This window comes from Chaetodon trifascialis, chromosome 17, assembly GCF_039877785.1.
Source record: "Chaetodon trifascialis isolate fChaTrf1 chromosome 17, fChaTrf1.hap1, whole genome shotgun sequence".
Taxonomy (NCBI): domain Eukaryota; kingdom Metazoa; phylum Chordata; class Actinopteri; order Chaetodontiformes; family Chaetodontidae; genus Chaetodon; species Chaetodon trifascialis.
The window spans coordinates 19,616,284-19,630,302 of record NC_092072.1 but is presented as its reverse complement, the minus strand read 5'-3'; the positions used below and the strand labels follow the sequence as shown (position 1 = coordinate 19,630,302).

Genomic DNA, 14,019 nt, shown 5'->3' with positions numbered 1-14,019 from the left:
ATCCCTGCCTCTTTTCTCTCAGTTTATCTCAGGTACTCTGTGCATGAGCAAGGAGCCTGTGTTTCTTAACCGGGAGGTCTGATTGATCACCTCAGCTAAACGGCCTGGCTTATAAATCAGTGCCCCACCCCACTCAGAGCGTTAATCACATCCAACAACAAAGACAACGAGACAATTAAAGAAACATGGGTAGGCCTTAAAAAATATGCTCCTTTAATTGTCACAGCAGTTTATTAGGGACTTGGGCAAGCTCAGCTTAAGCCTCCATTAACCCTGAGATTTAAGAGGCAAGATGCTGGCTGGGAGGGGGAGGGGTGGCTGGGGGGGGAGGCTTGGTGTGACCTGGAGGGAAGATGATGGGTGATGGCCTTCATTTCATTTGGACAAAGGACATGATTTCTTAGCTTTTGTGATTTGATTCCACTTATTGTGGAGCATTCTACATATCCCTCCTTAAATCTGAGAGCTGTGACACAGAAGACAACCAGAGATTGTCTACAAAATGTATTATTATAAATTATGGATGTATTAGTCAGGATAATCTGTAAACTTAGGAACAGCTAATCCGAGTGTTGATATGGAATATGGCTTTTCCCAGTGAGGCTCTATTACTATGCAGATGCATTACTTTACTATTCATATATACCTCTCTCTGCTTTTTATTTCAGACATGTTCATATTCATTAAAGAATACGTATGTGTTGATATAATCAGAATTAGTTATGAGCACAGGTGCTATTACTAATTGGACACATTATCTATCTTTTTCAGAGAGAGTGTGGCATGTTTATATCTTTGTATTTAAATTATGCCCAAACCCTGTGAAGGCAGCTCTTCTGAACAAAGTGTGGATTTTGTGTGTAAAATGTAAACCTGGAGTGGAGAACTTTGTCCTGTCGAGACCCATTTCAGTTTTTACAACAGTCTTCAAAGGGGGTCGCTGGCTATTGGGCAGCACCCGAGAACATTATTATGTTATTGAAACATACATCACACTAACCTCTGTGGTGGCTGGAATTGTTTCTCTTTTGTGTTTGATGTCAGATGGTAGTGACGACGATGACGACAACGACGATGATGATGACGATGATCCTCACAGCTGGTTTTCCAGGTTTGGGTCAGTCAGTCTTGAGCAGAGCTGAGTGTTTGCAGGAGTCAGTTTGAAAAGATCTGCTCTCAGTAGCAGGTTGTTGCTGTGCAGCTCAGTGATTACATGTTGTCGGTTGTCATCAGCTGGTTCCACATTAAAGAGCAAATATGTTCAGTTTGTCCTTTTGTTTACTTTTCATGTCCTGAAACCTCTCACCAAACGCCTGAAGGAGTGTTCACACTCAGCAGCATGTTCAGATGTCACAGCAGCTTTTGATCTTGCAGAGTAGAAACACGCTCAGTGTTTCCTCTTTCCAGTTGCCACAGCTTTAATTTCATTTCAAGTGATTTCACATTTGAAAGCAGAGAGCTGAGAAGCTGCTGCAGCTTGAGGTTCAGGGATACTTGTTAATGTCCACCATGAAGGTCAAATCACACACACACTTTCTGTCACTGAGTCTGGGTTTTCCTTCATCTCTGAATGATTCCAGAAAAACTGACACTTTGTGACTCCTTCACAAATTCTCCTTCTGAGTGAGGTTTCAGCTTCTTAGCTGTTAGCTTGCTCACCACAAAACCTGCCTGCAGAACACTGTTTCTGTCAGAATGTGCTCTGTGAAAGCTGCATGATGGGCATCCAAACTCTGCCAAAGAGCTTTATCAAAGCGCATTTGCCCTTGCAGCTCATCCAGTTTAGCATGTTTTAGACATGTAATGTCTCTTGAGATTGGTCTTTTTTCATTACTGCTTGTTCGTCATCACAAGTTAACTTAAGAACACACGTAATAATTGTGAGTCCATTACTCCTGAAAAGTGCGACACTCCACAACTACTTACATTCTGTTGACAGTGGCCATGATGCACTGACGTGATATCAAAGCTCTGTGTGTGTGTGTGTGTGTGTGTGTGTGTGTGTGTGTGTGTGTGTGTGTGTGTGTGTGTGTGTGTGTGTGTGTGTGTGTGTGTGTGTGTGTGTGTGTGTTTCTCATCAGGGACCTATTTTATGTTATTTTCTTTATCACTGAAAAAAGTAATTGCTTTTTTGTATTTATGAATTGCCTCACGAGCCTTGCAGGCCATATACATCCCAGAGGCCAGACCCCCCCCCCCCCCATGTGAACATTCCTCCTGTACCCTTCCAGAAACTGTTAATGTAACAGGACACAGGCTGCAGTGGACAGCCTGTTCTCTGTCTCTGAGCTATCCATTCCTTTCATCTGTCATTACTGGAGGGAAAAAAAACACCTACTTGGGGGTTAAAATTAACTCTTTGAAAATCCCAGCATCATGTCTCCTGTCTTGATCTAAATCACAAATTGGCCCTCTTATGATCTGCATGAGAAAAGCAGGTGCGGGATGATGTGGAGATGGTCTGCTCCATGAAAGCACCGCCACCTTTGATGTTATGACAAGGACTGATGAGTACTTCACACCCCGTCTTCTCTTGATCTCATGCATTTGCCATGTGCGTGTATGTGGCCGTGTATTTTTAGAAAGTAATTGTAACCTCATGCATAAAGTATAAGCTCACATACACATTAAGAAGTCATTATGCATAAGTTACACGGGCAGCAGAGTCGGGCCATAGAACACAAGTGTCTGTAGGCTTTTTGTTGTGTGTGTATATTGTATAAGAAATCTTCTGAGGGCCGTCGCTCAGAGTGAGAACCACCACTGTCTGTTATATACTCTGATTTGAGAGATTTTGGTTCCACACTCACTCTTTGTGTCTGTCCACAGCACCCGGCAGTGTCACCTACTGCTCGACATCTTCAACCCAACAGAGCATGAGCTCACCGTCAATGCCAAGAACAACCAGGACCTGGTTCTCCATGCTAGTGAGTGCCAGAGGTGAGTGGACGGTTTCTCTCTACATACAGACAGATACAGTCTTACCATATAGTGATGACTCCTAGCAAGATGTCATCCAGGTCTCAAGTGTGTTAAGTTGTGAACTGCTAGTTATTCCTCAAACCAAACCTTGAATCTTTATGTGTTGACATCCTGCTACCCACCATGAGGATCTGAGCAGGCCAACTGTCACACAAATCTCACCTCTGCTATTTACTTCTTTTTAGATAAAAAGATATAAAATACTAAACACAAATACTAAAATATTACAGAAAAGCCTAAAGCAAAGCCATCATGCTGCTATAAACACAGCATGTCTAAATGTCTACAGAATATTAAGTCAGGCCTTCTTTATGTGCTGTGATGCAGCTCTGTAATGTTTTTCCAAACATCACATCAGACTGGGTATCGTCAGCTACTAAATATTAAATGACTTTCGAGCCTTTCTAGTAATATTTCTCACTAGGATGAAATTCATCCCAGCATTGAAATTGCAGATTTACAAGCATCATCTTTATTTACACCCGACCATGCAAGCGTGTAAACATATCTGCTCTAAAAGAGGCCAAAACGCTGCTTTTGCTACATCTGGCAAATTGAAAATTGGACAGTTATTGCCCCCGACATCTTTCTTTTGTCAGCTTCAGGGCTTCTTCACTATCCCGTAAGACGCTGCTGATTCACCTAAAAGAAGTCTATTCATCTGGGTTTCAATTTGAGTGTCCTAAAGAATAAAAAATCTGGGGGAAATCCTAAACTTGTATCAGATAAAAAAATATCTGGTTCTCACAGTCCCAAACTCATCACTCCGTAATGTGTCTCTCTTGTTTTTCTCTTTCCCCTGACGTGTGGATATACCTGCACACACATCGTCACACCTCACACCTCAGCCTCTCTCTCTCTCTCTCTCTCTCTCGCTCTCTCTCTCTCTCTCTCTCTCTCTCTCTCTCTCTCTCTCTCTCTCGCTCTCTCTCTTTCTCTCTCTCTCTCTCTCTCTCTCTCTCTCGCTCGCTCTCTCTCTCTCTCTCTCTCTCTCTCTCTTCCTGTCGTTTCACTGGAAAATGGCAAATTATGATTCCTGTCTGCGCTGTCTCTCCAGTGCATCCTTCACCACAAGCAGAGGTACACTGTTGGTGACTCATAGGCCTTTCTCCGCAGGGGTGGGATGTTATTATTTGAGGGGAATTAGGGGGTGGAAAGGGATCTTTTCAGACGGAGCCAAACAGCTCATCACTCAACTCGCACCAAATAATCTTTCCTGTGCAGAAATGAGTCGCTAAGATAAGCTTACCAGCATTTTTTTACCTGCTCTTTTCCTCAAAAAGGATAACTTCAGAAGTCTCTGAAGACGGAGCTTTGAGAGATACTGTTTTATTTCGCCTTGTATTATAATGAATTGGCTGGGTGCAAGGGTGTCATCATTGCTAAGCTAGGAGAACAACAAAACAACAATCAAGCAGCATGATTGTTTATGTTTTAGCGCAGTATAAATGTTAGTTTGTAGTGTCAGGGAGGAGTGATGCTACTGTTATGTGAGACGATACAACATTTGAAAGAAGAAATACAAATAAAAAGTTCATGAGCAGCATATACTGTAGGCCGTAAAACACCACACAAGACTTAAGTGCAGTCAGTTAATCTTTTCACATTAACGTAATGTAAATATAAATGTTTATGAGATAAATTAATTCAACCCAAAACTTTGAGTTTTTATCTTCAAACCACTTCAGATGTCTAATCAGGAGTTTTTCTGACTAAACTTGCTGTGTTAGTTTAATACTGTACATGCTAAGAGAAATCACGGCTGATTTCATGATGGTGAAATGATGCTAACCACGCTAAAGGCTAGTATCAGCTTCAGGCCCTGCTCTGTCACGCTCATCATCGCACTGGTTTAGATTGGTTAAGGTTAATTGGTTAATTGTATATGTACAATTTTCCACTGGGATGTGCGTGTACATTGGTGATGACAACAGCAACGTATTGTTTTTCTTCCTTGTTAGCACGATACAATGGCAGCTCCTCTGCTGCATTTCCTCAGTATAATGATTTTCAGTGAATTCAGTGTTACATTACATGTATTTATGGCGCTCCTCTGCTTATGCTATTATTGTGCAGTTTTTTAGCATTTACCACGATCTCATTTTTGTCACTTGCGGCCACAGTTGCAGCTGTTCAGCACAAGTTGCATTGTCTCACTTGAACTACATTTCCCAGCAGTGCGAGGATCACATAGCCTAGTCGTTGGGTAGTGTGACTAAATGCTTCATTGTTACATTTTCTACAGAACAAAAATGATATTAAATCGAACAAGTCAGTAGAGAGAGAATCCAGGTAAGAGACGAGTAATTAACTTGAACTAAACCTTTTTTTTTTCTAACTGTGGAATTTAATTGAGTGCATTTTATTCATCTGTTTCATTATATTATTATTATTATTTGGCAGTCGATGTGTCTTTCGGTGAAATGGCGTCAGTGTTTCATGCTCCTTCGTTTGAGGAACATAGTGCAGCTTGACTTCCGGTAAAGGTGTGGTGTTGGTGTCTAAATGACTTCTAGTGAAGAGCAGCTTGTAGCTGCGCAGGCTACAGTGTCAGTGTAATATCCATGCTGGTTATGCATTCTCGTCTTTTAAAATTAGAGGGGCTGTTTTCTCAGCCGTAAACAGTGTACAGCCAGGTCAGACTTTGAGTTAGTGTAAGTGGTATCATACACACAGTGGAAGCACTGCTTAATGACTGCCGGTTAGGTGAACCACACTTCTCTCTTTGCTCTACTATTTTTTGCTGTGCTTCTGCAGTATATCTGAGCAGAGAGGTGTTTTTTATGTTGTTTTTTTCCTTTTTCCACAAGTGTTTTATTAAATGAACAAATCATACCAGAGAATAAATGAGTGCTTGCCAAAGAAAAGCACAAATGTGCTGTCATTTTATCATTTTCAGGAGTCTTTTGAAAGAGATTTTGATCTCAAGGTCCCATGCTGGTTATCCATTTATCACCCACTGTTCTGCCTGAGGAACAGTGGCACTATGTAAAGCTTTGTCAGACTGTAAGTACTATCAAAGGTTGCATGAATATCAACATATAATATATGCAGTTATACATTAGACTCTGCTCTTTTCAGTAATTGTAGATATCTTAAAAAAAATAAAGCAAAACAAACCTTAAGTCACAAAGAATTTACATTTTATGTTGCTTTTATGACACTACATTTCACAGGCAATTATTGTACTTTTTACTCCTGTTAAACCTAACAGATTGTAGTACTTTTCAGACTTAGATTCCACATAAAAAGCAAAAGCTAATCTTATAGAACACATCACATCCTTTCAGATTAAGCCAGTGGTTTCCAGCCTTTTTTACCTTTTGACTTTCTCCAAAAAATGTTGTCTGGTCAGGGCTCCTTGTCACGATTCACATCTCTGTGACTGCTTGCAATTAAACATTATCATTTTAATAACTGTTTGAAAGCCAATTTCACAATAAAGCAAAAGGAGCTGCAGCTACTTTATTGTCCCTCCCATTAATCATTTCACAAGTCCAAATTTGATCTTTGGAGCCCTTTGGAGGGGCCCCACTGGACAAACTACTTCCACCAACTCCAACAATAGAATGCTGATTAACATGCATCAGTCTTAACAATGTAATGATGTCACATATTGATATATCGGTCACAGGGGGCATTTTTCTGTGAAACAGGTGCTTTTACTCTTAAGTGTATTTTGCTGATAAAACTGCTGCACATGTACAGCTTTTTGATCGCAGGACTTTTACTTCTAGTATTTCTACATTATTTTATGTCCTGCTTCCACTGCTGTCTAGAGCCATTGCAGCATTTCCAGCCAAGACTGGGTGAATGCTTCAGTACAATCAAATAAAACAGAAATATAAGAGTTCTAATACTAAAGGTTGTCTTTGCCACTTTCTGTCAGTGTGACAGAAACCTGACCTTACTCATCTCTCACTGACACAATCAAAAGGCAATGCTATGTATAGGACCTAAAGTAGAGGTCAGAGAAGATAATGCACCAGTTGTGTAATTGATCTGAAAAACTCTGCTTCTATAGAAACTGATGCTGGATGACACAATGTGCCTCCGAGGCAAAAAATGTCAAGTCTGGTAACAACTGCAGATGTATATATAGACTTACATGTCTTTCTCCCTTTGACTGACATTCCCCGTAGACACAGCTGTTGCCTTTCACTCCACCAGCCAGCGCTTCCACCCTATAGAGACTTCTCTGGAAGCCCGACAGACATAAATTGATTAGCAGAAGATTAGCATAGATCCAGCGTATTGATTCTTTTACAATATTTCTGTAGATGCTCCTTAGAGGCAGAGAATGGGATGCAGCATCACTCAACAAACCCTAGCTCAGTCTTGGCGACATGCTGATCATTTCCTTTGACACACACCCAGCGTGAGCACAGATTATTCAGAGTGGGATAGGACTTTGCATACAGAGAGAATCAGGGCCACAGACTTGTAGAACTCTGTCTGCTCAACCATATTGCACTTGTCTCTTCAGCTCATCCTCTCTCGACATCAGATGGCCCTGTCATTTCATAATTCTTTCCTGTTCTATGATGAATGAGGTGTCAGGCGTAAGATGTTTTCTGGAGTCTTCATCCAGGACTGCTGAAGCTAAGACTTCAATCCGACAGTCGCAAAAATGACTCTGTCAATCATCCACACTTTCCGCCTACAACAAACGATTTTTAATTGTTCCCATTGAGCTTTTTCATGGTTACACAAATAGAAAAGGGAGAGAACGCCTTCATGCATGGAGAGACATATAGCAGTTTGAACAGTAGATTTAATAGTTTCAAGACTCGCGTCCAGATGAGAACAGCAGCAGCGAGCTGGTTCCATCCCCTGTTACAGCCATATTTAAGTAGTTTTAGATAGTGACAGGTGATAGCTTACAGTTATTCAATACCACAACTGAAAAGCCAGATCTTATTGGCTGTGTTTGAGCAGCAAGTTCAGTTTGTGCAGTTTGTATTCTCCCTATGAAGGCAGCATGTGGAGAGCGGGGCACAGGTGAGTAGCAGAGTGCTGCTTTCATCTTCTCATATCATTCACAGACGTGTCCTGTACAAAGTCTTTATCCTCTTGATGGGGTTCTTTAATGGCCAATGAAAGAAAAAGCAAAGAGCCTCAGACTGTGAATGATCACTTTGATGTTTGGGAGCCCAACAAGGTCCCCAAAACCCACACAGTGACGCCCAGATTTCAGCTTTTTCCATGATTGCTTTGAAGCAGCAGAACAGAGAGAAGAGGACATGTAGAGGATGTGAACCTGTGTTTTCTTTTCGTTAGATCTTCCAGATTTTGTTAGTGTGGTGACAATATTCAAAGTGGGATTTTGCAAACTCACATTAAGAGACATCTGTTTTTGTGAACTATAAGGCTGCAGATGTGAAGCAATTTTCTTAATTCCTAAATGTTGTAAATGTTCGCAATCAATGTGCGAAATCATACGTCTGTTTCAAACTACTGCAGTAATTACCACAAAATCTCAGTAAGTTGGGTATTTGGGCAAGAAATGAACATACATCAGTTGTGATATCAAAATGATATTCAGACTTATAATTGCAGTGCTCTGACTCCATTTTTAAATATTAAATATAGCAAATAATGCTGCACAACTTCCAGGCTTCGCTTGAGGACATAAATTAGATGAGACATGCTGGGCAGATCCAGCAGTTAAATTTAACCAGTTTCTTCTTGTACGAGTAGAAAAGGGCCATAGCTCAAAATGCTAAAAAGCTGTTACCAAGTAAACAACAAAGACTTTAGTCTTCTGTTTTTATGAACCATAACAAGCATGCCTTTGCTACATGGTCGGGGTGAGTTGAGTGCTGTATGTTAAGTATATCTAGTTGTGCTGCCAAAACACCTACTCAGGTGGAACAAATGTCCTCAGGGATGCACAGATACTGCCGTGCCAGCTTTACCAACCCAGGGACTGCTGTGAATCACACGTGTTCTCCTTTGAGTCAGAGGGAGAATTTATATTTACATTTTTTTTTTTATTGTTTGTTTGTTTTTCTTGATGGCACCCTCTATTTTTATAGTTTATCTTTTAGAGTTTCCACACAGCCCATCAAATCTTGGTATAAAGCAGTTAGATCTGCAGATGGTCACACTGACTAACAGCCAGACGGCAGTCTGCTGCACAAGAGCCGCAGACTTTGAACAAGCCGCATTAGCTTTCCTGCTAAAGTCTCCTTCTCTAACTCTCATCCATACAGCTGATATCAGTTTGCAGGCTAGATATCTAACTCGCTGATCAGCCGGAGCACATTAACCAATACACTCACCGGCCACTTTATTAGGTACACCTTGCTATACTGGGTTGGAACCCGTTTTTCCTGGTGGCATAGATTCAGCAATGTGCTGGAAACATTCCTCAGAGATTTTGGTCCATATTGACATGACAGCAGATTTGTTAGCTGCACATCCACGATGTCCATGAATGTCATGTTCAAGAATCCATTTTGAGATGATTTCAACTTTGTGACATGTTGCATTAGCCTGCTCGAATTAGCCATTGAAAGATAGGTACACTGCGGTCGTAAAGGTATGGACATGGTCAGCAGCAATATTCAGGTAGGCTTTGGTGACTAAATGATGCTCAGTTGATGCTAAGGGGTACCAAAGCATTACACCAGCAGCAGCAGCAGCCAGGATGGATCCATCTCTGCATGCTATTCATGTCAAATTCTGACCCTTCCCCTTCATCACACCATTGTCCAATTTTGGTGAACATGTGCCAGTTTAAGCTTTGGTTTCCTGTTCTTAGCCAACAGGAGATCCACCAGATGTGGCCTTTTGCTGCTGTAGCCCATCTGCTTCAAGGTTCAGCATGTTCTCAGATGCTCCTCTGCATACCTCAGCCATCATGCTCACCCTCGAGATGTTTGTGCATGAAAATTCCAGCAGATCAGCACTTTATGAAATACTCAAACCAGCCCGTCCATCTTTTTATCTTCCTTTTGTTAATAAAGAAAATATTAACAGTGCATTTAAATGACATGTTGACATTAAATTTGAATGAAAAAAGGTTTGACTATATGTGATTTAATTTGTACTTTAAACATTTCACTTCCAAGAAGGGGGAATATGTTGCCTAGAAAACCAGCGACTTTTTGCTTTGATGTTGCAAAGAACTGCTTGTCCCAGCACCAGCACTGTAAGTGGAGTGGCACTGTCTGATGTGCAGCTCCCCTGCTTGCACCGATTGAGCAGCTGTCAGCTGGGTCTGTTGAAGCTGCTCGTTTGGCATCGGTGTGAGCTTCTAATAGCTCGCTAAACTGGGATTTTCTCAGTATTACCTCATGTTTATTACTTTGCGAGGCAGCTGGATTCATGAGATGACGAGATCACGCCAGCCAAGAATTCATTTTGCCAGGCTTCAACAATGGTGCCTCCTAAAGAGGTTAGCTTAGATGCTGCTGTCGCATCAGTTATATCAGAACTGGAGAGAATTTCTTCCCTGAAAAAAGAGCAAAGAACAGCGCTGAATGCTTTTTACATTGAAAAGACATTTTTGCTCGTCTGCCAACTGGTTTCGGCAAAGTCATATATTTTCAGTCATATGGTTTGTTGATCTGATTGGTTGAAGTTAGCCAGTGAGAGATGCTGATAGACAGGTGCTTCATCCAATCACCTGCAAAGTATTTTTTTTTTAAATTGCCTACCCTTTTCCAAACAGTTTCCATGGATGGCTTCCCTGATGGTTCTGTGTAACAAAGCATCTGATGCGTCAAGTTATTAGATTTAAGTCACCAACAACTAACAACTGGTTGCTCAGTCAGGGGAGTTACTTGCTAGCTCTCACCACTTCCACAGGGAGCACAGCAAACGTTTTTTTTTTTTTTTTTAATCCATAGAGGGCAGCAGAAGAAGGGAGACTGGATTATTCAGTGTGTGCTCATTACAGACAAACAGACAAAGGCTCCACCTAATGACAAAATCAGGTACTACTCCAAAACCACAGTACATTTTCTGGCAGTTTATATTTCGCATTGCTCGTCTTCTAAAATCACAATGCAGAGGTTGTGCAAAAGGAAAGGTCCTTTCTTCGATAACTGATGAACTTATGACCACAGATGTTTTGGTAGTGATGCTGTAAAATGCATTCATTCATCAGTATGCTGTTCCATGCGCAAGTCTGGTTTTGGCCAAATGACTAATCCACTCTACAGTTATTCCTCGGTGGCTGTTTTTAACCACCTTGAGTTGAGAAAAATGATCAGGCTCAAACGGTCACTGCTTTGCATAGACAGCATGTAAATGAGCACCGCTCTCCTTTCATACTTTATGTTCTTTCATTTGAGGAAAAGGGAGCGATCCGGTGTAGCGTCAGACAGCCCTGACCTTTCTGCGACTGAATCTTTGTTCTAATGAGCAAATTATGATGAGATGGAGCACATTAAAGTGTCTGTTATTAATATGAATTGAAAATAAGAAATGTTGTCCAAAATGTCAGGCTGGAAAGTCATTTCCATAAAGCAAGTTCTTAAGCATTGTAATTACGTGGGTTTGACTGCAAGTCTGTCAAGTCCTTTAGTGTGTGATACTTTTGTATGGGATGGGTTTGATGCAAGTGTTTGAATGATATCTAATTATCAGAATTGAAGAGCAGGGCCCTCATGCACTTGTCTCTCGCTGTTATCTATATAAATATAGCTGGTGGGAGAACATCTTTGGTCCCCTCCTGGTGATGTGATTTCTCTCAACCCATCATCACCATGTTCCAGGGGATTTCTGTGCAGCATTCATCGCACAATCTGGTCTATGAGATTCATGGGGAGGCTCCATTGTTTTTGAGTCCTTTGTTCCCAAGTTGCTCTGCTTTGCCTCTCACATTTTACTCATTACTATTCTGGAATAAGCAGAATCTCTAACTAAAGGTCCAGTTTACTAGCCTTTTGCTCAGTGCACACATCTAACATTGTACTTCAGCCGATGGAGTTTGCTCAGGTGGCAGTTTTTGTCAAATTTCAGTTTTCAAGGTCAAGAATAAGCCTTAAATAATCATGATAAACTTGAATTGTAATGCACAATTCCAAACAAAATAATAAAAACAAGGTTTACGTGGAAAAAAATTAAATGAATCATTTCAAAGCTACAAGTAAACAAAATAAAACAAAAAATAAATAAATACATACAGAAAAAGATAAAACACACCTCAGTAAAATAAAAAAGAGAAAATATTGAAATAAATGCATGAAACAGGACTGAGATCAATAAAAAAAGCTTATTTAAAAAGATGAAAGTCAAGATGTTACAGATTCTGCAAACCCTGAAGGCGTCACTTCACTCAAATTATGAAAATTCCTATTTTCTCTCTTAGATTTCTGCTCCCACCACAGTGAAATTGGACAGAATTGAATTTCCTTTAGGTGCCAATACGACTGTAAAATTACCAAAAAACCAACTGCAGCCTCTCTTTCTGGAAACACTGTTCCTGTTATTTAGTTTTAACCACAGAATACAGTATCACAGCAGTATTTCTTCAGTAGGAAGTGCTGATGTTTCTGTAGCAGAGTTCTTAAGTCAGGTCTAAACACTGTGGGAAGAGATGTTGCTGTTGTGAGCAGCACACATACAATTCAATTATCCAGTTTCAAGGGGAGGGCCTCCAAGCGTCATTTGTGACATCACAAATAGTGTGGAAGCCAATGTGTGATTTTAAACTTACGCAAATGTGATGTGGAAACTTGAAGCCTTCAGTGCACAAACACTGAGAACAGACTTCTCAGTGAGACATTCTTGCACTCTTGAAACAACCAGTTAAACTTTGGAAATGAAATATTATTACACATTCATAGATTCTGCAATTAAATAAGGGAGAAGTAAATTTTAACAAGACTTTTTTTGTGGGCAAAACCATATCAGACACAAATGATTATTCTGTGTTTTATAGACATCTTAAAACATGTCTGGAGGGGATCTTTAAGCACAGCGTCATCTTTGAAAGCTCGTTACTTTTCATTGGAATAAACACATCGTTCAGCGGTGTGGATGCTCTCAGTGTTGAAAGTCGTCCAGTGTGCGTTTCCCTGCCAGCAGCAGGTTTCTCTCAGACCTGCTTGATCCCAATCTTCACTCTGCATCAGCACCACAGCTGTGACTGCCAGGAGATTTAAACAGACCTTTGGGGGTTTACATCCCCATCACAACATCAACCCCAAGGCACTAACTGGTTCCCACTGCCTGTCCACCATTATCATTGCAGAGCTAGCTCAGTGTTACCTCCAAAAGCAGCGGGGGGGGAGTTAGCACCCACTGCAGCAGTTTCTCATTTTTAGCCGCGTCTCTTCTCCAGCCGCCGTGCCTTTTGGCTCTGCCGGATCGGTGCGCACAAGGGCAGACACGCCTCATTGCATGAGCTTTCAAACAATGCTTGTTTCCATGGTGACCACCTTTCCCCCTTCTCGTGCTACTTTTTACAGCGGCGGAGCACATAATGCATCTGCAGTCACTCATCCCGTCTTCAGTCCCAGCCTCCTCTGATTGTCTTTTTTTTTTCACAACGTGCAAATCAAAGTGGCCTTTTCCCACTCTGTCCAAATAGTGTATGTACTCATTACATGAACACTGTGTCTAATAAAAAAACACACTGGTGTGTGCTGACGAAAGGGCACAGGAGCAGTGTTTTCTGACAAAGATGAGAGCTGACTGCTGAGATGTACATCTGCTGCTGCTCGACCTCTCCCTGGGATTCAGCTTCACACCACTGTCATTTTTTCTCATCGTCTGCAGGAGATTTTTCTTCCCCCCAGCCCCCCCTCACATTTTCTTGAAATAATTTCTTCCCTAGGGGGCGTTTGAGCCCCATTGGCTGTCTGGAGATGCGGTAGTTAGGTGCCAGAACATCAAGATCTTTTTGTACTCACATGTCCTTCTGTACTCTACAGTATTGCTAGAGTCAGTCCATCCAGCTGCCGTAGATCTCTTGGTTGTCGTGTGATTATATCTTTGGTATTCTGGAAATGTGCCTTGTTTCCACCAGATCCATGTATTCACACAGTGTAGACGGATATAGCAGATTTATCTGACTAACAG

The 14,019-nt window shown here is 41.2% G+C and overlaps 1 protein-coding gene across 3 annotated transcripts in view; it reads left to right on the top strand.

Annotated features, from left to right (window-relative positions):
* The window catches only part of trappc9 (trafficking protein particle complex subunit 9), a 193,607-nt gene that overhangs the window by 99,069 nt on the left and 80,519 nt on the right, over window positions 1-14,019 (top strand). For all 3 annotated transcript variants that reach the window (XM_070985161.1, XM_070985160.1, XM_070985162.1), the window contains one exon: window positions 2,830-2,940. In XM_070985161.1, coding sequence (XP_070841262.1) covers window positions 2,830-2,940 — 111 coding nt within the window. The remainder of the gene's footprint in view (window positions 1-2,829; window positions 2,941-14,019) is intronic.